This window comes from Erpetoichthys calabaricus, chromosome 11 (assembly GCF_900747795.2).
Source record: "Erpetoichthys calabaricus chromosome 11, fErpCal1.3, whole genome shotgun sequence".
NCBI classification, from domain to species: domain Eukaryota; kingdom Metazoa; phylum Chordata; class Cladistia; order Polypteriformes; family Polypteridae; genus Erpetoichthys; species Erpetoichthys calabaricus.
Window position 1 is genome coordinate 138,246,157 of NC_041404.2, and position 24,189 is coordinate 138,270,345.

Consider the following 24,189-nt stretch of genomic DNA (forward strand, 5'->3'; position numbering starts at 1 on the left):
TGTGCTCTGGTACTGCTGGCACACTTTCATTGTCAGGGCGTCTCTATTTGGTTCAGTGCCCGTGGTGTCTGCCATCTTCACGCAGTCCGTCAGTTTGGGACACCCCTGCTGTCTTCTTTCACTTGGGGTTAGTCTGTGGAATTCTCGCACTTCACCTTACAAGTCTTTGAGTGCTTCAGTGCTTTTTAGGGGGATATCGCTTTGTTTGTAGGGCGTCAGAGGTCTACAGGGTTTGGTGGTCTTGACGTGGTGCCTGAGGTCTTTATATATTTTTAATTTTCGGGGTGTCTGTGGTCTTTGTTATCATTTATCATGTCGTGTCTGACATCTTCACATATTTCACTTTAGCAGGTGTGTGTGTCTGCGGTGGGCTGGTGTCCTGCCTTGCACCCTGTGTTGGCTGGGATTGGCTCCAGCAGACCCCCGTGACCCTGTAGTTAGGATATAGCAGGTTGGATAATGGATGGATGGAAGGTGTGCGTGTGGTCTTCATACGCTTAACCTCAACTTTGGGGGGCTGTGGTCTTAATACACGTCACTTGCCTGGTGTCTGAGGTCTCTTTATGTTTTGGCTTTTCAGGCGTCGGTGGTCTTTATGTTCTTGAGGTTCAGGGGTTGTCACCCATGAGTGGAAACTGAGTGGACCAAGTCAAGGCCAGGGGGTGGCAGGGGGCACTAACCCCACTTCTGTTATCTCTGTAGGCCAGAAATGGGACAACCTACCAGACGCCCCACCAATGACATCACCTCCAGGTCCGACTCTTGATGACATCACTTCCTCTTTTCGGCTTATAAAGCCGCCATCTTGTTTTAACCAAAAGGTTCAACTCAGGACTCAAAATGGGACAATATATGGGGGGCTGCCCCAAACCTTTCTGTGTGTTCTTCTCACGGGGTCTCTGGTCTTTACATACTTGAGCTTTGGGGGTCTGTGGTGTTGATTTCGTTAACTTTACGGGTGTCTGTCCTCTTTTATATTTTTTAGTTTTTGGGGTGTTTGAGGTTTTTATATTGTGATGCCCGTGGTCTTCATACTCTTTACTTTCCAGATGTCGGAGGTCTTTTTTGTTTTTTGGGGTGCCTGCTGTCTTTTTATACTTTAGTTTTAGGGGGTCTGTGCTCATTGAATTCTCTCGGGTCTCTCAGATCTTTCTGTATTTTGCTTTACCAGGTGATTCTGGTCTTTATTCGCTTTACTTTCCGGATTTCCGAGGTCTTTTTGTATTTTATTTTGTATTTTTTTTATATACTGTAACTCTGAGGATGACTAGGGGCTTTGGAAATGTTACCTTTGGGGGTCTCTGCTCTTTTACATTTCCAGCTGCCTGCTGTCTCATGACAGTTCAGTATACGAAGTCTTTATAAACTTTAACTCGTCTTTCTATATTTTACTTTACCTGGTGACTGATATCTTTATGTAGTTACGCTTAGGGGGGCCGGTGGTCCTTATATACGTAACTTTGGTGTCTTTATCTGGTTTATTTTACAGGTGTCTGATGACTTTTTATATTTTACTTTTTTGGGTGTCTTTAACTTGTGAAATATTTCAGGTCTTTATATCCTTTGGTTTTGGGGGTCTCTGGTCTAATTTACAGGTGTCTGATGTCTGCCTGTATGTTTGAGTTTGTCTGGTGCCGGTGGTCTTTATGTTCTTTCCTTCTTCCTCTTTCTTCCAGGGCTTTTTGTTCTTCTTCTCCTTCCTCATCCTCTTTCAAAGCCCCTCCTGTGGTCCCTCGTCCCTCCCCAGATTGGCTGTCTTATAGCTCCTCAGCCCCCTCCCTCTGCCCCCCCCCCCCCCACTGCCCTTTTCCTTTTCACCTCACGTGGCTGCAGAGTTCAAATCCCAGAGCCGTCCCTCCTAAAGGCTGCGCCGAAGCACACGGACCCCCGCGCTCGCTCACAACAGACTCACTCCAGCATGCTGTGTTGGGACGTGTGTGCGCTCCTGGGCTACGCAGCCCTTCTCGTTGAAGCATTTCCTTCAGCCAGCATCAGGATAACACAAGGTAGGTGAGCTGGTGGGAGTTGGGGGGGACGCAGTGAGGGGCCGTGGTGGTAGAGCCTGGCATTTGAGAGGCACGTCTTCGCAGTTAGAAATGTTAAATGAGCCGTCTGATTGTGAAACTTCACTGGGACATCAAGTGTGTGTGTGTGTGTGTGTGTGTGTGTGTGTGTGCCTTGACGCCACGGTGCTTACACTCGGGGGGCTTCTGAAAACTGAGACAGAAACCAAAAGTTTCAAATGAAGCCAAAGTTTAGGAGGGCAAAAAAAGCGCAGCGAGAATGGCAGTAATGGCAGGGTGGCATCTCGAGAGGCGACTCCTTTCAGATGAAGGGTTTGCATGTCCACCCAACCCGTGTCCAAAGGTGTGCAGGTTAGGCTAATTCATGGAGGTCCATCTCCGACCCTGGAGGGCCGCAAGGGCTGACGTTTTCAATTCCAGCCATTCCTGCTGCTGATGCCCTCATTTAAATTGTCGTACCGTTAACTCCAAACACATTTCATATCAATTGACCTTCTGATGCTGAATATTAACTTTTACAACCTGACATTTAGGATGTTGTGATGTGCTGAAACTGAGAACACCCAGAACATTGGGTCAGATTTAAGATTCAGTGCCCCTCATGGTGTCCTAAAAGATAAAAAGGCAAAGTAAGTCAAGAGATGACCCGCCACCCTCAGTCCCTTGTGTCCATCGTGAATCCTTTATTAGTATTTGACAAGTCCGTGTTCACTGGGCTCTCTTGTTGCTGCTCTTACATCGCTGCTGAGATAGGCTCCAGCCTCCCGGGGTCCGAAATTAGAAAAGCAGCTGGCACACCATACAGTCACTCAAGTCTTTGGTTGGCATTTCGAGGGCAGATATTTTATATCCGTTAAATAGAAATGGCCAACACTGAACAGCGATGGTGGAGGACAGAGAAAGAGAGAAGGGATTGACATGTAATGTCATGATATTGATGATGTGTGTTTGAAGGAGAAAGAAAGTTTAACCAACGCACCACATTTGATAACCTTCAATACAACGCTGAGTCCATCAGGGACGAGCACAACAGTGCAGCGAAGTGAGAAGACAGCGAATAAATGTGACAGGACAGGCAATCAGCAGTCATGTAAAGTGACACGGGCTGATGGATCTGTCTGTCATATAGCGCCTTTCACATCTATCTATCTATCTATCTATCTATCTATCTATCTATCTATCTATCTATCTATCTATCTATCTATCTATCTATCTATCTACCTATCTATCTATCTATCATATAGCACCTTTCAGATCTATCTTTCTATCTATCTATCTATCTATCTATCTATCTATCTATCTATCTATCTATCTATCTATCTATCATATAGCACCTTTCAGATCTATCTATCTATCTATCTATCTATCTATCTATCTATCTATCTATCTATCTATCTATCTATCTATCTGTTATATAGTGCCTTTCACTCTCTCTATCTCTCTCTCTCTATCTATCATATAGTGCCTTTCATGCTCCCTATCTATCTATCTATCTATCTATCTATCTATCTATCTATCTATCTATCTATCTATCTATCTATTTAATTTATTTACCTTCAGCTAATATACCCCATTTATTCCATACTAGCTGTGTAAGCCCATGCTGTTAAAAGCCCTGGGGTCCTAGAAACTATCAAAATCTTCAGGAAAAAAAAAGATGTCAGGTAATTGAAAGGAACTTCTCTGGGTGTCTCTCTCCTAGGACAGGGATGCCAAACTCCAGTCCTGGAGGGCCGCAGTGGCTGCAGGTTTTCAATCTAACCTTCTTCTTCATTAGCTTTGCTGCTTATTAACTTCTTTTGCCTTAATTTTAATTAACTTGAATCAGGCCCCTTAGTTGTTTTTTTAGATAGATAGATGTGAAAGGCGCTATATGATAGATAGATAGATAGATAGATAGATAGATAGATAGATAGATAGATAGATAGATAGATAGATAGATAGATAGATAGATAGATGTGACAGGTGCTATATGATAGATAGATAGATAGATAGATAGATAGATAGATAGATAGATAGATAGATAGATAGATAGATAGATAGATGTGACAGGTGCTATATGATAGATAGATAGATAGATAGATAGATAGATAGATAGATAGATAGATAGATAGATAGATGTGAAAGGTGCTATATGATAGATAGATAGATAGATAGATAGATAGATAGATAGATAGATAGATAGATAGATAGATAGATAGATAGATAGATGTGACAGGTGCTATATGATAGATAGATAGATAGATAGATAGATAGATAGATAGATAGATAGATAGATAGATAGATAGATAGATAGATAGATAGATAGATAGATAGATAGATGTGACAGGTGCTATATGATAGATAGATAGATAGATAGATAGATAGATAGATAGATAGATAGATAGATAGATAGATAGATAGATAGATAGATAGATGTGAAAGGTGCTATATGATAGATAGATAGATAGATAGATAGATAGATAGATAGATAGATAGATAGATAGATAGATAGATAGATGTGACAGGCGCTATATGATAGATAGATAGATAGATAGATAGATAGATAGATAGATAGATAGATAGATAGATAGATAGATAGATAGATAGATGTGACAGGTGCTATATGATAGATAGATAGATAGATAGATAGATAGATAGATAGATAGATAGATAGATAGATAGATAGATAGATAGATGTGAAAGGTGCTATATGATAGATAGATAGATAGATAGATAGATAGATAGATGTGAAAGGCGCTATATGATAGATAGATAGATAGATAGATAGATAGATAGATAGATAGATAGATAGATAGATAGATAGATAGATAGATGAAAGGCACTATATAACACATATAGATAGATAGATAGATAGATAGATAGATAGATAGATAGATAGATAGATAGATAGATAGATAGATGAAAGGCACTATATAACACATATAGATAGATAGATAGATAGATAGATAGATAGATAGATAGATAGATAGATAGATAGATAGATAGATGAAAGGCACTATATAACACATATAGATAGATAGATAGATAGATAGATAGATAGATAGATAGATAGATAGATAGATAGATAGATAGATAGATAGATAGATAGATAGATAGATAGATAGATAGATAGATAGATAGATAGATTCATTCAGGTCAGTAATGGTGGTCTTGGCCATTTAAGATTTCACCCGGATGACGGAGGGTATTTGGCCATTTTAGTGAGGGCTGCCATTTTTGACATTCTGTCCTTTCCCAGCCCTCAGCTTCACTTGCCGCTGTGCCCCCCATTCCTGTCATTCATTAGTCATCCCGGTTTACTTGGCTTCACCGCCTGAGTTTTGCAGAACCCACACATCAGTTATGACGAAGTGGTCCGCACTGAGTGGGATGTCTCTTGGCAGGCTTTGTTCTCGCACACAGAAGGCCGCTGATATAATTAGAGTTGGGTGTTTGTGTCGGGGACGCGCCGGTGACGTCACTCCGCACAGCTGCCTGGCCAGACGTCTCCGGTCTCTCGCTTTCCTCCATGCTCACCGGTGGTGACCTTCATGTCTTCCGCAGCCCACCCTCTGCAGCTGACCGAGTTCCAGCCGCCAGCGTCCTGCCCGCTCTTTTGGACCGAGTTTGAGGGTCACTGCTATCGTTTCTTCCCCACCAACATGACCTGGGCAGAGGCAGACCTTTACTGCGCAGAGTTCTCCAATGGCTTCAAGTCGGCCAAGCTCACCTCAATACACAGGTAGACACTCAGCACCGTCTGCTGTGACATGTGACGAGTGACGAGTCTGGGGCAGGTGGGCTGGGCAGGTGGGCTGGGGTGACATGCTGTGATTTGAGCCAGAGGGGTGACGGAGGGGCGTGACGTCACATGTCTCAGATCAGACGAGGAACGTCTTCTTTGTCCTTCGTGTAATTTTCTTGTTCGTTTGTCTGTAGGATTGAGATCCGCGTTCGGAGGATTGGAAGGTAAAGACGGCAGAGCACAGAAAATCACTGCAGGGATTTAGGAGTTTAGAGTCGACATGTCTGTCCTGTCGTACTAACGATGTGAGGTGCTGCACATTGTTATCTCGTGTGACACGGCAACGACGGCACCCACGAAAACTTAAGATGGTGTTGGAAACAATGCAAAAATATCTGAACAACATTAAATACTTTACAATAACAAAAACTGTTAGAAAATGTCGTAGCGTTTATTGTGTGTACGCCGCTGCTGCAGTTGCCCCTGCAGTCCTGAGTCTCACTTTGCGATCCTTGTTTGGTGGGATTGATGCCCTCCTGTCATCCAAGTGGCCGTTTTTGGTTTGTTTAATTGGGTTTGTCTGCTTTTTCTGGAAAGTCATATTTTTGGCTTCCTTGCTCTCTTTTTAATATCTTAAAAAATTCTTTAAATATAAATACACTTTGTATTATTTGGAGTCAGAGACCTTATAGTCCTCCTTTTGGTGAACATTTTCATTTTTAAAAGGCTTAGCCACATTTTTTGGGCCTGTGCAGGCCAGAAGCCTGCATTTTGAGTTTGGGGCCGGGCTGTATGGAGTGAGGCCTATCCAGTGGGCCCAACCCTGGAAATGGGGGCAGGTCTGCTTTTCCTGTGATTGTTTTGAGGTCTGCCACCCACACTTGCATACACCGCCATCTTGAAATTCCGTTTCTATGACAGAAGGTGGTGGTTGCTAGGGGGCGTGTCCTTTGGAAGGCGTTCTCACTGTATTGTAGGTGTGTTACTGTATAAGTCGGCCCCACGTGAGGCTCAGTACCTGAAATTGTGGGTACCCCTTGTCACACGCATGTGCTTAGGTGGCAGCCAACAAGCCCTAAGGTGAGCGACACAACACGAGACGAAGGGTTAGGGTAAGGAGTACTGATGTCACCACCACCCCCCCTTTAAAACCGAGCCAAAGAAGAAAAAGAATAACTGCACACCATTACCTTCAATGCTTCCAGTTTCACAAAATGGCCAGTACACAGCAGTCCTGTCTCAGGATACCATAGATGATGTCACTTTCCGGCCCCTCCATGATGACGTCACCTCTGGCCCCTAAAGATGACATCACTTCTGGCTCCTCCACGATGATGTCACTTCCAGCTACCGTGGATGATCTCAATCTGGTTCCACCCTGATGACATCACTTCCGCCCTGTCTGCATTGGTGTCATTTCCTGTACTAAATCACTTCCTGTCCCCATTTTGTATATAAATCCTCATGTGACTACTGTACGATGTCAAATGCTTTGGTTTTCTCATTTTTTCAATCCAAACAACATTATATGGGACAATTCCCCAACTCTTTGTGACATTTCGTGGAGTCAATTCATTTCATTCCATTGGTGTAGTCGACAGGATTTTGTTCCAAAATGTCAGAGGAACAGGACCTTACAACGGTGCTCGCTACTATGATGATGACGGAGTTTCAGACCCTGAAGATCCAGATGGGGGGCAAACAAGAACTGAACTGGCGGAGTCGGAAGCCCGGGCAGTGGCAGCAGTAAGGATGGGCACTGCTTGGTCTCTACCCCCTCGGTTGACTTATGTAACTGAAGGGGATGACATAGAGTCATGTTTTTGGATTTTTGGAGCCAGACAGTGACGTCATTGTTGGGGGCCAGGAAAGTGATGTCATCATGGAGGGGCCTGAAAGTGACGTCATCATTATGAGCTGGACAGTGAAGTTATCACTGGGGGCCAGAAAAGTGATGTTATCTTTTCGGGCCGGAAGTGACATCATCATTATTAGGAGCTGTGAAATGACATCATCATTACGAGCTGGACAGTGAAGTTGTCACTAGGGGCTAGAAGTGACGTCATTATTAGGGGCCGGAAAAGTGACGTCATCATTACAAGCTGGATAGCGACGTTATCACTGGGATCCGGAAACGTGATGTTATCTTTTGGGACCAGAAGTGACGTCATCATTATTAGGAGCCATGAAATGACATCATCATTACAAACTGAATAGTGAAGTTGTGACCAGGGGCCAGAAGTGACATCATTATTAGGGGCCAGAAGTGACGTCATCACTGGGGGCCGGAAGTGACGTCATTATTAAGGGCCGGAAAAGTGACGTCTTTATTAGGGGCCAGAAGTGATGTCATCACTGGGAGCTGGAAGTGACATCATTATTAGGGGCTGGACAGTGAAGTTATCACTGGGGACCGGAAAAGTGATGTTATCTTTAGGGGCCGGAAGTGACGTCATCATTACGAGCTGGACAGTGAAGTTGTGACCAGGGGCCAGAAGTGACGCCATCATTAGGGGCCGGAAAGTGGCGTCATTATTACAAGCTGGACAACGACGTTATCACTGGGGGCCCGGAAAAGTGATGCTATCTTTAGGGGCCGTAAAGTGACGTCATCTATGGTATCCTGAGACAGGACTGCTGTGTAGTGGCCATTTTGTGACACTGGAAGCATTGAAGGTAATGGTGTGCGGTTATATCTTTTTCTTCTTTGGCTCGGTTTTAAAGAGAGAGGGTGGGTGGCATCAGTACTCCTAGCCCTGACCCTTCATCTCGTGTTGTGTCGCTCACCTTTGGGCTTGTTGGCTGCCACCTAAGCACACGTGTGTGACACCCTTTGTGAAACTTGAGCTTTAAAGGTGGTTTGACTAACGGTTTTCTGTCCTTGACTGCGATCCTGATGTGTTTTTTGGAATTTGGTGACTGAGTTCAGTGACAAACGAGGGTCCTCATCGGTTCAAAATGACAGTGCCTTCGTTTCTTAGTTCTTAGTCTCTCTTGGTTTCCACCTCAGGGCGTTGTTGGGTTTTCATCCTCATCCTCTTCTGATTCCGTTTTCTTCTTCCATTCCTTTCCAGGTAGGTAGCTGTAGTGTGGACCACCCCAAGATGAGACCCCGTGTAACGTGTGTGCCCCATAGAAATGGTCATGTGAGCTGCTCCTCCCAAATGTGTGCACCCCATAATGTGTTCCACCGGCAGCAGAGGCTCTTCTGGAGGTACCTTGCCTGCCTGGTCAAGTTCTCCACTACAGGTTTGCACCCCATGATGTCCAAACCCCACAGTAGGTTTCATCTGTGGTTAGAGGGGACATTGTGCGCTGCTCTGTTAGCAGAGTATGAAGTATAAGAACACAGACAGAGCAGATGGAGAGTCGGGGGGCCATCCCCGTATGCTGCGTACCCCTCAAGCAGGCACTGGTCATTTGCATACAAAGTACACACGAGACGATTGATTGGTTGACAGAGGGAGGTTTTATGGAGTCGTAAGCGGAAGTAGAGGACATGAGGGTGACGGAGTGGGACAGAGGAGCCGGAAATGAGGAGATCATCGGTGAGATGAAGTCATCACGGGAGAGGACGGTTCGTTGTGTATGGACGTGTGTTGGGCTTTGTTGTCGGGAGGTCCTCTGCCCAATGTCTGTGTACACAATTTCGGACTTCTGGTAAGATAGAGAGAGAAAGGCTTGATACTCTGTCCTGTACTCCCGTCCCACGTCTGCCGGGCCCCCTAATCGCGCGCCCGTGCGTGTGTGTGACAAGAGGTTGACCTGGGATTTGCTCCACTTGAACTTGGGACTCCATATTGGTGTGTCAGGAACGTCCCGAAGTGGGGGCCTCTGCTTCGCCCCGTCACGATGAGTGCGCTAACACGTTTAATGCTCTCTCGTCCTCTTTTGCAGCTGGCAGGAGAACGTTTTTGTCTATGACTTAGTCAAACAGCCGAGTTCCCGGGATTCCTACGATATCAGGATCGGACCTTCATGATAGGAGGCAGGTGCGTATGCGTTTGTGTCTTTGTGAAAACCGATGGGCTTATGAGACCCCTGAGGTTTGACGTGCTGGCAGCGGGCGTCACTGAAGTGTCCAACATTGTCCTTTAGCTTCTGGATCTCCACTGACGTTCACCAGCTGTAAACCTCTGCAGCCTGGGCCATGCCAGCCATGACTTCATCTGAAAGACCACCCAATGAGCTTGCCCCAAACAGAATTCTTAAATGTGTAAAATTATTAAAATATACAAAACAAAATACAAAAAAAATACAAACTTCAAAGCTAAGAAAAGAACACTCCATCCATCCATTATCCAACCCGCTATATCCTAACTACAGGGTCACGGGGGTCCTGCTGGAGCCAATCACAGCAACACAGGGCGCAAGGCAGGAAACAAAACCCGGGCAGGGCGCCAGTCCCACCGCGGGGCACACCCCACCCACACTAGGGACCAATTTAGAATCGCCAATCCACCCAACCTGCATGTCTTTGGACTGTGGGGAGGAAACCGGAGCAGACATGGGGAGAACATGCAAACTCCACGCAGGGAAGATACTGGGAAGCGAACCCAGACGGGTTCTACTAACTGTGAGGCAACAGCACTACCCACTTGTGCCACCATGCTGCCCGAAAAGAACAACAGGGCAGTCTATCATATTAAACAATATGAGGGCTGGTGAAGGGTGCAGGAGTTTACAAATCGCGTTACTCACATTTGACCGTATGACTGCCGGTATTCGAACTTGTTCTCCTTTGTGTCCTTCCTTTGGTCTGATTATTTGGCAGACGTGGCCTTAACCTCCCACTGCTATGCAGACGATAGACAGTAACATCTCAGGGACAGACTCGCCGACTGCATCGCTGATCTTAGCTATGGATGGAAATCCCCTAAATTTCTCAAACTTAATAGGCAATAATAACACTGAAGTGTTACTGGTCGGCCCAAACTCCCAACTTTCTAAGGCATCCAACGTCTCAGTTTCTGCTGATGGTCCCCTCGTCACACCTGCTCCTGCTGTCAGACATCTTGGATGTTTGGTTTGATTCCTCACTTCACTTTGAGCCACACATCAGGTCTCTTTCCAAAATTTCATTCTATCATCTCCGGTCACATCGCCCGCCTCCGTCCATGTCTGATGCTCGTTGTTTGTTGTTTCCTAACGTCTCGTATCGATTTCTGTAATTCCATCTTCATCGGTCTCCCTGCACAGAAGCTCCAGGACATTCAGATCTCCGCAGCCACACGAAGCCTTCTACTCACCAGCTTCACTGGTTACCAGTTCCATCAAGGATTAAATTCAAGATTCTGCTTCTCACCTTCAAAGCCCTCCATGACCTTTGTTCCCCTCTTCCTCACTCAGCTCCTTACACTCCTGGTCACTCTCTCAGGTCCTCTCCTGACTGTCCCACACACCAGACTCTCCACCTTGGGAGGACAGGCCAGCCTCCTCAACTCTCTTCCCTCAGTCTCTTCCACGTTTGCTCCTCTTTCTTGCACTTTTTATATCTCAACTGAAAACGTTCCCTCTTCTATGAACTTTTGTCATCTGTGTAAATGCGCTGTGCCCAGCGTGTGCTCCTAACGTCTCTCTCTTATGGTGCCTACGTGACCACACGGTGATACCCCCAACTATTCTGAAGCGACGTCTGCCCGCTGATTTGTGTTTTTTGTATCTCACACACCTTTATCGTAAGAGCATCCCTTATCTATGATTAGAAGAAAATATGAAGCTGGTTTTAAATGAAAAAGTCGTCGAAGTGCGAATTAAATTGGTAACTGAGCTGCTGCCACAAACATCGATGTGTCTGAGAAACTGGAGGAGATAAGAAGATGTAAAAAATGAAGTGTCGTATTTTTGAACGGGCGTTATAAGTTGGGGTCTGATTTTATGATTGATTTTTTCGACTTATACGCGAGTATATACGGTACTTGGAATGAACAGTTCAGGGTAATGGGGAGTGCAGAAGAGAAGTGAAGAAGAGAGTGCAGGCAGGGTGGAGAAGAGTGTCAGGAGTGATTGGTGACAGCAAGAGTGACAGGGAAGTTCTACAGGACGGTAGGGAGACAGCGATTTTATATGGGCTGGTGACGGTGGCACAGGAGACAGAGCTGGAAGGTTAGCAGAGTTTAAGATGTTAAAATTGGAAATTGGGGGTGACGAGGATGGACAGGATGAGGACATTAGATGGTCGGCTCAGGTTGGGAAGACCAAGTCCGGAGAGGTGAGATTGCGTTGGTTTGTACCATGTGCTGAGGAGAGATGCTGAGTATATCGGGTGAAGGGTACTAAGGATAGAGCTGACGGGTAAGGGGAGAAGAGGAGTCCCTAAGAGAAGGTTTATGGATGTGCTGAGGTGATGGGGTGTAACCAGAGCAAGATGACGAGGACAGGAAGATATGGAAAAACGTGATCCGCTGTGGTGGACCCCTAACAGGAACGGCCAAAAGAAAAAGAAGAAGAAGAATTACTTCCTAAACAAAAAGGTCCACAAATTCAAAATCTGAAGAACAAAAAAACAAACGTGTGGTGAGAATGCAGCACCAACATGGCCTGCAGTACCCAAAAAGTCCAAAACCAGGACCTCACCAGTCAAACTCAAGAGACGATAACTCAAGAGTGGGGCTCTCTGGCCTGCACGGGCCCAAATGGGGGCACTGGCTTTTAAAGTGCAAAAATACTTTTTAAATGTCCCAAATACACAAAAGTGACCATCAAGGGTGAGGAATCCATAAAACCCCTGGCTTAATAGGACAAAGGCGAACAAATCTTTATACAGGTAAATAAAGAATATATTCACCATAATCAAAAAACAAGCGGGAATAAATAATAAGCACAAAAGGGTAGGCCTTCTGCGGTGGGCTGGCGCCCTGCCCGGGGTTTGTTTCCTGCCTTGCGCCCTGTGTTGGCTGGGATTGGCTCCAGCGGACCCCCGTGACCCTGTAGATAATGGATGGATGCATGGGTAGGCCTTAAAAGACCACCAAGTCCAAAACGCAAACCAAAGGGCCAAATCCAATAAGCCGTAAAGAGCCAAACAACACTAAGAGACGATCTCAGTGACCCCCCCTGCTGAAAGGGCTGAGGGTGGAGCCACAGTAGTGATGTCATGGTGGCCCCGCCTCTTAGGGTGTGCAGCTCCAGTAATCCTCAATAAATTGGAAATAAACCGAACTCACATGACACAATCCTCACAAACATCACATAAAAATAATTTAAAAATCAATACACAGACTACAAGTGCCTTGAGCACGGGAAAGGCGCAATATAAATAAAATGGATTATTATCACTGAGGGAGAAAATCTTAACAACCACGACTCCAGAACCTGAGCAGACAAAAGATACGAAAACTCGCAAAGGTGAAGAACAGAAAGGGAGCCGAGGGAACAAATGCCACAGCAAACAGGCCACGGCAGAAGGGCTCTTGAAGAAGTCCCAGTGTCCCCATCACCTGAGGACATTCATCTAACTAAAGAGCAAAGGGTGGGAAGAAAGCCAGAGGAGAAATGTCAGCTGAAACACGACAGAGTTGTTTGCAGGATAAGAAAAAATGTCTGGGTTGCCGTCTGGGCCACAAAATGGCAGACACGAAGTCGTTCACTGGGCAGCTTCAAAGAGACAACTTTCAGGACACTCAGTAAAGAATTTGGACTTCTGTCAACACAAGATCTGGGTCCACATCAAGATCAGACACCATCCTCAATGGTGTGGACCAGGAGTGGTTCGCCGGTGCCCTCTAGGGGCAGAGAGATGAAGGAGACAAGTCTGTTAGTGGCAGTGCCTCCTCTCGTCCCGGGGTGCTACATGTTACTTTAGGTGACCCTCTCGCAACATGCTGATGATGTCACATGTCATGTCTCCTAAAAGTAGCAACAACAAAACAACGGGCGGTACGAGCAAATGGGGGCTTCGGTAATAATGGCTGAACTTTGACGACACTCTCTTCTGTTGCTCTAGGAGGGGCGTCTTCGAGTGGACCGACGGCACTCCGTACGCCTACAGTTATTGGGATGGGAACCAACCAGACGACGAAATCCACAGCATCCTCGGAAAGGAAGACTGCGTGGAGATTTGGTTCCGCCAGAGCAGTGGTAAGGAGCTGGGGTCGCCTCGCTGGCGTGGTGGTCCGTGTTGGTGCCTCCCAGCTCTGGAGTTGGGTTCAAAATGCCAACCTGGGGTCTTCTGTCCACACCGTTATCTGAAGCTGTTGCAGGTCGTTTGGATTGGAGACTCTGAATTGGCCAGTTGGCGGGCCGCATGACAGGCCTTGTATTGCAATGAGCTGATCGGAAAAATGAAGCGAGCCAAAGATTTGATATCTGAAAGGCCGAGAGGAAGGTGAGACCTCGAGCTCCATATCTAAGCGACGACCTAACGAGTAGAGGAGGTCAGCGAGAACTACAGTAGGGAAAGATGAAGTGAGCAGTCAGTGGGCTGCTGGCAATGCCAGTGAGTCATGAAGCAGTTTGGTTAGGTGCCCTCTCTCGGTTAGAGGGGTCTCGAGCTGTTAGACCTCAATCAGGGTGACTGAAGCCCACTCGTTTGAAGAAACAGAATAGAACAATTTATCAGTAAGCACAAGGATTATAGAAATATGGTAACTGCATAAATATATCATGTGACCACTAGGGGGCAGTGCAACACCCCAGACCTCATATACTAATATGAGCCCGGCGGTGCCACTCTTTCTCCTTCTCTTTCTCCTTCTCTTCTCTCCTCCGCTCCTCCCCGGTGAGTGTCGTCCATCTCCTCGGCAGGGCTGCTCCATTTACACGAGACCCAGAAGTCGTTCCTGTGCCAGCGCATTGTCCTTACGAAGTACGACTCACAGATATAGTGAGGAGCACAAGTACAATACAATAGCATTTACTTTAGTAGAGCCCAGAATCACACAAGGAGTGTCGCAGTGGGCTTTAACAGGCCCCCCCAGCCAAGAAAGAAACTCCCCAGGGGATACAAAAAAATGGAAGAAACATCTGGAAAGGCAGAGGGTGACAAAAAGAATAAGGGGGTCCAACCAATCCACAGAACAGAACACAAGTCATCATCCATACAATACAATAGAACAATAAAAATATGACAAGTACAGGACACAATTCAACCGGAGGTGATATCCCATAATGCAATTTGGATTTGTTCAGGGTCCTGGAGACTTTGGCCATCAAGTCACCTCCCCCTAGCCAATCCGATGAAAGGACCCCCCTAACCCAATGATCCTCCATCAGAGTTGACTTTACCTTAGGCAGGCAGAACAACATGGCAGGTGGGCACCAAGTGCCACATTTGAGCACCAAGAAGAGAAACAGAACTGGTGAGGGTTAGTAACAAATTATAACGATCATCTTGCTAGGGATCTGCACTGGCAATCCCGTAAATGCCAATAGGGACTCTGCTCTGTTGGGCCCTTAACCTGCAATTGCTGAGCGCTTTGAGTAGTGAGAAAGGCGCTATATAAATGCAAAGAAAAGAATTATGACTTGTGTTTTAGTGCTGATGACTAACAGCAGAGATGCAGTCTGCACAGTTAATCAGCAGCTCTAGTCAGGGTGTGCTAAACTGACGTCGTGAGTCTTCAGCCTGAGAGTGAAGGGGCATCTCTTATAGTCGCAGGCAGACCACTCCACAGTTTAGGGGCAAGTCCCTGCAGCATCCCCTGGCGTCAACCTCAGAACTCAACAGGGCCAGTCCAACAGGACTACAGTTCCCAGCATGCCCCTGCGGGGTGTCCGTTATGTCCAGGGATACTGCCATCTTGTGTCTCTCCCCCCACCACTCCCCAACATTCCAGCACGCTGGCTTCCTTGACTGAGCCCTTCCAGGACGCTGGCATCTCCGCTTGCAGGGTTGGCACCTTCTACCCGATCTCCTTCCTTCTTGTCCAGTTACGGACTTGGCCCCCTGGCTGGGTGATGTATCTTGAACTGTCCTGGCTGGGAAATCAGTCCATGCTTGCCATCCTTGACGAGACGCAAGCCAAGCCAGTACGGACGTGTAAAACACAAGGGGCTGGCTGATCAGACTTCTAATTTATCTTGGCGTCTTTAAGGGTGCGCTCCGGGTTCAAGGGGACGATTCTCCTTGCGTTTTGTTAGGTGGTCCTTTGGTCCACAGTCGGGTCTGATGCTGCCTCCCTTGCCAGGGGAAAAAAAAAAAAAAAAGTGTCACAAGAGTTCAGGCTTCTGGAAGTAATGGCTGCTTGTCACACGGTCACCGGCACAGAGAGAGAGTGTCCGGGGGGCTTCTAACCCCAAAGAGAGCAGACAGAACAGACTGCCAGCCCCAAGGAGACAGAAGAGACGAGTGCAGCTTCTTTTGAAGGAAGGTGTCACCTCCGGGGATGGCACCAAAGTCCCCTCCAGTGACAGACCCCTCACGTGTTGTTTTGTCCCCCACATACGGGCAGGTTCAGTTTCGCAACCTGCTGAGGTGCCACCTTTGTCACCAGATGAAGGGCTGGTGGAGCTGCAGGTCAGCTGTTCACACAGGGATGCAGGTGGGAGTGGGTGGTGCAGATGGATTTCTGCATCGCCGTGTGGCACTAAAAACGGGCAATGCCCAACTGTGTCCCACATTCACCCACTAGGGGTGGACAGTTTGGTTATCAATGCGTAACGCAGTTTAATCAAGTCCATCCATCCATCCATTTTCCCAACCCGCTGAATCCGAACACAGGGGTCTGCTGGAGCCAATCCCAGCCAACACAGGGCACAAGGCAGGAACCAATCCCGGGCAGGGTGCCAACCCACTGGAGTAATCAAGACCTAAATCAGAAACAATGACATCATTCACATAAATGTACATAATTGACATAAAGGACACCACGTGCTTTGTGTTTTATTCATTTATTGATTTTTCACAAACCCGTTCCATCCGGTTTACTGCCCACTATATGGCACACACCATCATGTGGTGGGGGGGGGGGCATTCTGAAATTTTAAAGGGGTCTTGCACAACAGAAGAGATTTTCATCAAAAAGCAAAGATGCCCTTGTAAGCAGACCCTCGGGTTTTTGACATCTGTGGTGGTCCGGGCTCCTCCTGACCGAGCCTTAGTGCTTCAGAATTCAAACAGGACCCGGCGTAGCAGCAGTGAGGGGGGACAGGAAGGCCCACTTGTATCTGAGAAGCACTTTGGCCAGTGGTGGGCTGCTGGTGCCCAGTTCACCCTTCACTTCCCTCCACTCTGCCCACCTTACAGCTCATTAATGAGGGTGCTGTGAGGGTCACCACAGGCTCGGGGGTCCTCAGGGGTTCTTCTGACCAAGTCTTCTCTCTCTCTCTCTTTCTTTGTCCCCCTCCCCGTGGATGGCAGCCCTGCGCTCCTGGAATGACAACAGCTGTGACAAGATCTTCCCATTTGTGTGCAAGATGCCCACCCAAGTAAACTGACCAGGCAGCAGTGCAGCAGACACGTCACCGAGTATCAGGTGTGCAGGACCCCCACAACCCACTGCAGGCTCCCATTCAGCAGAAAAGAGAGGGGGGTCTCCATGCTGGGGTCCTGGCTCGTCGTCCACATTGGCTTTACCGACTCCTCACTCCGATTTATTTTTTCCTCACCCTTCCCGAGGGGGTCTCTACCATTTTATCCATTAAAGAATATTCTTCCCATTCTGTGGTCCTCCTCTAGATGTGAATTATCTCGCCTCATTATGTCTTTGGGACGTGACGGACTTCTTCTTCTCATCGGTGTTACTTCGCCGTCATCACAAAGGTGAAAATGTGCTGCTCACGTTCTTCCTGCGAGCTTCTCGTTGTTGTCGACGACGTTCATCGCCGGACTCGCGACCGATGGCGGCACTGCCCTAAGTTAAGATGGCGCCGCAGTAACGTGGGCGACGGGTCTGCCTTCCCACAGTAGGCCCCGACTCCATTTTGGACTTTATGTCCGTGGTGCTGAGCGGGTGGTCCGTACGCTGATGAACGTCTTGAGAAAATTCTAGAAAAATAAAAGTTACGTAAAGTTATCTAACTGTTAGAATTCATCATTGGTGTTACAGTTACAGTCAGAACAGACGGATGTGCGGGACACAAAGTTTTCTCGTTTCCGTTATTTTTTTGCAACTGAGCTTCATAAACAGATCGGTGCGGGCAGCTTGTAGGGCGTGGGTGGGATTCCATCTCTGATTGGACGGCTGCCCCTTCCTGTGTTTTCGTGTGTTCAGGTCTTCGGCTCGTTTCTTGCCGGTGGGTGTGTGTCTGTGAATTGCCCACAGTAGACCTCCAGGGCTCCCCTCCATTGAGGGGGCTATCACATTCTATTATAGGTGCACCGTAGTGGTTAAGATGAGGGTTGGGGCCGCCGTCTCGTCAGAGTCAGGTGATCATCTCCAGCCCCCGATGACTTGAGAGACCACACAGACGTGGCTGGCCGTTGGTGCCCGATACTCTGACAGAGCAGCTCTGTGCCCACTTGTGCCCCTCACTTTCTAGGTGCTGATCTGCTCATCAAAGTGGCAAGCGAGGGTCGAGTCACTCATCATTTCCTTCAAATCTCCATCTCCCGATGTTCTTGGGTTGTTCATCGACTCCAGCAGACCACCTGAACATCTACGGTCTGAAGGTCAGTCAGCTCACATGCTCCCATTTGGCCCTCAACCTCCCCGATATAATCCTCTAACATGTGAGCTTCAGGTCGGAGGTCTCGACCATCAGAGGTCCAGCATGTCCGTGTGGTCCTGCAGCTGCGCTACAAATGGACGGGGCCTTCTCTAAAAAACACAGAATGTTCTTCAAAAATGGAAACAAGAAGAAAACCAAAAACAATTCAACACGAAGAAGAATCGGGCATTAAAGCCACTGTCACCTGCTGGGACTCCCACCTCAGGGTGCCCCGTCCACATGAAGCGGAAAGCAGTCGATCCTGGGAACACGATGGCCACTTCACACGGGTGGGCTACACTCAGCGGGCAGTGCTCAGTGGTGGCATCACCTGGGGACACGGAGTCCACCAGGAGGTCCATCTCAACGAGTGGAGTGGAATTAAAGAAAATGACAAGCCAAGTGGCTCCTACTGGACCAGTCTGTCATATGGAGAGCCTTCCATCTCTTGAGTTTATCACATGACGCCTCACATATCCGTCATGAAGTGCTTGTCACATCCCTCTGTTTTTATAGTGCCTTTGACATCTGGAGGGTCTTCACATCTCTCACCCCCTCTGTTAGTCTTACTATCATGTGGCGCTGCTCCCTCACTCTGACAAATGGATAGATAGAAATGAAAGGCGCTATATGATATGTAGATAGACAAACACCTGGCACTTCATTTGGCCCAAGGGGAAACTTAGCTTTATATTTACAGTATCTCACAAAAGTGAGTACACCCCTAAGTGAAAAATGTCCAAATTGTGCCCAAAGTGTCAATATTTTGTGTGGCCACCATTATTTTCCAGCACTGCCTTAACTCTCTTGGGCATGGAGTTCACATGAGCTTCACAGGTCGCCACTGGAATCCTCTTCCACTCCTCCATGACGGAGCTGGTGGATGTTAGAGACCTTGCGCTCCTCCACCTTCCCCACAGATGCTCAGTAGGGTTTAGGTCTGGAGACATGCTTGGCCAGTCCAGCACCTTTACCCTCAGTTTCTTTAGCAAGGCAGTGGTCATCTCGGAGGTGTGTTTGGGGTCGTTATCATGTTGGAATACTGCCCTGCGGCCCAGGGAGGGGATCATGCTGTGCTTCAGTATGTCACAGTACATGTTGGCATTCATGGTGCCCTCAATGAACTGTAGCTCCCCAGTGCCGGCAGCACTCATGCTGCCCCAAACCATCACACTCCCACCACCATGCTTGACAGTAGACAGGACACACTTGTCCTTGTACTCCTCACACACGCCTGACACCATCTGAACCAAATAAGTTGATCTTGGTCTCATCAGACCACAGGACATGGCTCCAGTAATCCATGTCCTTAGTCTGCTTGTCTTTCTTCTGCATCATCTTTAGAAGAGGCTTCCTTCTGGGATGATGGCCATGCAGACCAATGTGATGCCATGTGCGGCGGGCATACGGTCTGAGCACTGCCAGGTTGACCTCTGCAGCAATGCTGGCAGCACTCATACGTCTGTTTTCAAAGACCACCTCTAGATATGACGCTGAGCAGGTGGCACTCAATGTCTTTGGTCGGCCATGGCGAGGCCTGTTCTGAGTGGAAACTGTCCTGTTAAACCTGTCGCTGTATGGTCTTGGCCACCGTGCTGCAGCTCAGTTTCAGGGTGTTGCCGATCTTCTTCTACCTTATGCTATCTTTACGTAGAGCAACGATTCTTTTTGTCAGATCCTCACAGAGTTCTTTGCCATGAGGTGCCATGTTGAACTTCCAGTGACCAGTATGAGAGAGCGTGAGAGCGATAACACCAAATGTAACACACCTGAGACCTTGTAACACAAATGGGTCACATGACTCCGGGGAGGGAAAATGGCTAATTGGGCACAATCTGGACATTTCTCACTTAGGGGTGTACTCACTTTGTGTTGTAGATATTAATGGCTGTGTGTTGAGTTATTTTGAGGGGACAGCAAAGTTACACTGTGATACAAGCTGGACACGGACTACTTGACATTGGAGCAAAGGGTCATATCTTCAGTGTTGTCCCATGAAAAGACCTAATAAAACTTTTGTGAGATACTGTATATAGTGCCTTTCACATTTACCAACTCATCTATCTTTACAGCTATCAATCAATTATAAGGTGCCCTTCACATCTTTCTATCACTTTATCTATTTGTTATATAGTGCCTTTTGCACGTGTCTATCTGTTGTATAGTGCATTTCACATGTCTACCAATCTATCTAACTGTCCAGTATATAGCGCCTTTTACATCTAAGCACCTCCTACCTGTTACACTGTATAGCGCCTTCCACGTCTGTCAATTTATACATTTGTTTATTATATGGTGCCTTTCACATCAGTCTGTTATCCATCCATCCATTATCCAACCTGCTATATCCTAACTACAGGGTCACAGGGGTCTGCTAGAGCCAATCCCTGCCAACACAGGGTGCAAGGCAGGAAACAAACCCCGGGCAGGGTGCCAGCCCACCGCAGGACACACACACCCCAAGCACACACTAGGGCCAATTTAGAACCTCCAATGCACCTAACCTGCATGTCTTTGGACTGTGGGAGGAAGCCCACGCAGACACGGGGAGAACATGCAAACTCCACGCAGGGAGGACCCGGGAAGTGAACTCAGATGGGTCTCCTGACTGCGAGGCAGCAGCGCTACCCACTGTGCCACCGTGCCGCCCTCAGTCTATTATACTGTATAATGCCTTTAATATAGTGCCTTACATTTCTCAGTTTATTTATTTCCCTGTTTCACCTCTGAGTGCCTTTTGCATTTCTCTCTTAACTTGTTATATATTACCCTTCATGTCTATTTATTATATAGTGCCTTCCCCATCTCTCAATGTGTCTATTTCTCTGTCAATCTCTTATATGGTGCCTATCAAATCTTTCATTTTATCAATTCTTCATGTTATTTAGTGCCTTTCATATCTATTTCTATTTGTTATATAGAATATGTTATACACATGTTATACAGTGCTTTCACATCTTTATCAATGTATCTATCTGTTATCTATTATTATATAGTGCCTTTTACATTTCTCTATCTTCTATATAGTGCTTTTCACTTCTCTATCAATGTATTCATCACCTATAATGTGGTGTCCTTCATATCTATTTTTATTTCTTATATAGTGCCTTTCACGTGTATCCACTATATTGTGCTTTTCACATCTATTCTTTATTTATCTGTTATATAGTGCCTTTTATACATGTCTATCGGCTATATAGTGCCTTTCACTTATTTCCAGCTCCGTTGTTGTAGCCGGATCCCCGGCGTCTGGTTGTTTCCGTCTGTTTATCGCTCCAAGACGAAGCTGCAGGTGTGGCGCCCCCCCCCCCGGTCACGTGACACTCAGCAGGTCATCGGCGCCCCTCTTTATTGTTAGTAAGTGAGCTGACGTCGAGCACACAACAAGACAACAAGAGTTTGGGTTTGGGAGAAACACTCGGGGGTCACAGAGAAGACGAGCGGCTCGTGGAGGGGATTCTGACATCATGGAAGTCCACACTTGACGTCAGCACAGAGGTGGAGTCTCTGGTTTGAGGACACTCAGCTTGTCACACAATATCACCACAATGACACTCGACACAACAGCAAGCGCGTTCCAGGGAGGAGGGTCACCAGAGAGTCACAGTTTGGTCACCTGGAACATCCGCTTGACCACATTTGAACAATTAGAATCCGGTCACGTGACAAAAAACAAAAGGGCAACAGTCACAGGGGACACAAAGAAGATGTCACCAGAGCTGGAAAAAAAAAAAAAAAAAAGCCCATCTGGTGGCCGTGGAGTGGGACCTGAAACCCCAGGCCTCAAGTTCAAGTTGCACCCTGAGCAGCCCACTCAGCTCGCTTATTCATAAAGTATGAGGTGTCTCCCTGTCTGTGTTTGGTGAAAGGCGCTATATAACACGAGGCCCCCTGCCGCCTTTCATCTCTTCACTCAAATCCAAAGGGAGGACTCCACTCCTTTCATCTCTATTTTGTCCCAGGGCTCTGCACTGCTTTTTCTTTTCTTTTTAATTCCGTATAATAATAATACGTTTTATTTATATTGCGCCTTGCCCATGCTCGATGTAGGTGTGAGATAACGGTCACTGGGACAGGCGCTACATAAGCACTCAAATCTGAGCCCTTCAGACTGGTGGACATGGGTACAAATCAGGTATTGTGGGGGACGTCTGGTGCCAGGCTATCCACACGTGTGCCAGGCCTCCTGGTGGCACAGGCAAGAATTGCCCACGTGGACTCTTTTGGCCTGGGGGGGGTATCTTGCTTCTTGGCACACATGCAAGGCCAAGCAGCACATTGAACCCAGGATCACCCTGTGCCCACCCATAAAGCGGCGTGTGTGTGTGCGCACCTGACAAAGGCGTCTTGTCCTCACGGCGGACTTCAGTTCACTCAAATGTGTGTAAAGGGACACGAGTGTGACAGTGACAGGGGCAGCCAAGCAATCATCACGTCAGGCTAAACTTCATCATTACAACAACAGCAACTAAACAAACCCCAGCCCACCCGAGGTCTTCCACTGGAGGGCACCGGTCAGCATCCCACCTCTCAAACTGGACCACCTGCTGGAGCCCCTACTTTGGTGTATTCTGTGCCCCAAAATCTCTGACTGACTGTCACAACTGGGATCTCCAGCATGGAGAAGCCAACAAGGCTGCAGGTTCAAATGCCACCGCTGGCTCACTGTGGGACGGTGGCCTTATCGTGGGCAGAATACATCCGTGGGTGCAGCTTACCAAGATAGGCAGGGCACTGGGGTGGGCAGGGTCATCATCTTCAGTCTGCTCATTGCAAAGGGGAAGAAATGAGAACAATCAATCTGAAGGAGAACAAATGTGAATGGGGGGTCTTGAGGGGTGTCATGGCTGGGGGTTAGCATTAAAAAAAAAAAAAAGTCTGCATTGTGATGTGCCCCTCAGCAGCAGGACGGCGCAGTGCTGGAGTTGAACAGACTCAAAAAAATAAATCGGGGTGACCTCGAAAACTCTGGGGGTGCTGATGGGACTTCAGTGGATTCTGTTAGAAAGTGAACCTTTACATCGACTCACCTGCCGTATCTGTGCCACAATGCCAGGCATGTCCCCCTCTTATCTAGCGCCTTTCACAGACATCACTTCATTTCTGTTCTTCCACTTTATAGTGCCTTTTACATCTCGTTAATTTAACTGTTTGCTTACCTGTCTGCTATAATGGAGGTTTCACCTATGATATAGCGCCTTTCATGCATAACATTAACATATTTCTGCCAATCTATTATATGATGATGCCTTTCACACCTCTCAATTCATGTTTTATAGCGCCTCTCACATCTCTTATCGATTTGTTCTGTGTTGTAGATGTATCTGCCTTTCTCCTCCGTCTCCCACATTTCTGTCGATGTATTTATTTCTCAGTCAGGCTGGGCGGCTGCCGCGCAGTAAGAAGACCGGGGTTCACATCCTGGGTCTTCCCTGCGTGGGCTTCTGAAGACATACAGGTGAGGGGGCTTGGCGACGGTGAGCTGGCCATGTGTGTGTGTGTGACCCTGCCAATGGGGACTGGGACACTACACTGGTGCTGGGAGAGGCTCCTGCGCCCACGATGCTGGTAAGGACTAAGAGGGCTTGTAAAATGATAGAGAATGGCGTATCTCTGTCCACCAGGTACACAGTGGCTTTTCTGAAACTCTTCATTTAACTGTTTACCTTTCTGTTAATTTATTATATAGCGTCTTTCACATTTCTCAATTCACTTGTCTCTTATTTAGTGCCTTTGTATTGTCTTTGCTGTCTATCGATTATATAGCGCCTTCCATATCTCTGTCAATTTAGCTGTTAATTTCTGTCAATACACTTTATGGTCCTTCATAGCTCTCAACTGATCTGTTGA

The 24,189-nt window shown here is 47.1% G+C and overlaps 1 protein-coding gene across 1 annotated transcript; it reads left to right on the forward strand.

The window, feature by feature from the left end:
* Positions 1-1,787: 1,787 nt before the first annotated feature.
* Positions 1,788-17,228, forward strand: clec19a (C-type lectin domain containing 19A). Its single transcript, XM_051933951.1, is given in 6 exon segments — positions 1,788-2,006; positions 5,571-5,748; positions 9,649-9,682; positions 9,684-9,745; positions 13,700-13,830; positions 17,051-17,228. Coding segments are annotated over 6 exon segments (570 nt in total). The 5' UTR covers positions 1,788-1,918; the 3' UTR covers positions 17,128-17,228.
* The last annotated feature ends 6,961 nt before the right edge of the window (positions 17,229-24,189 follow it).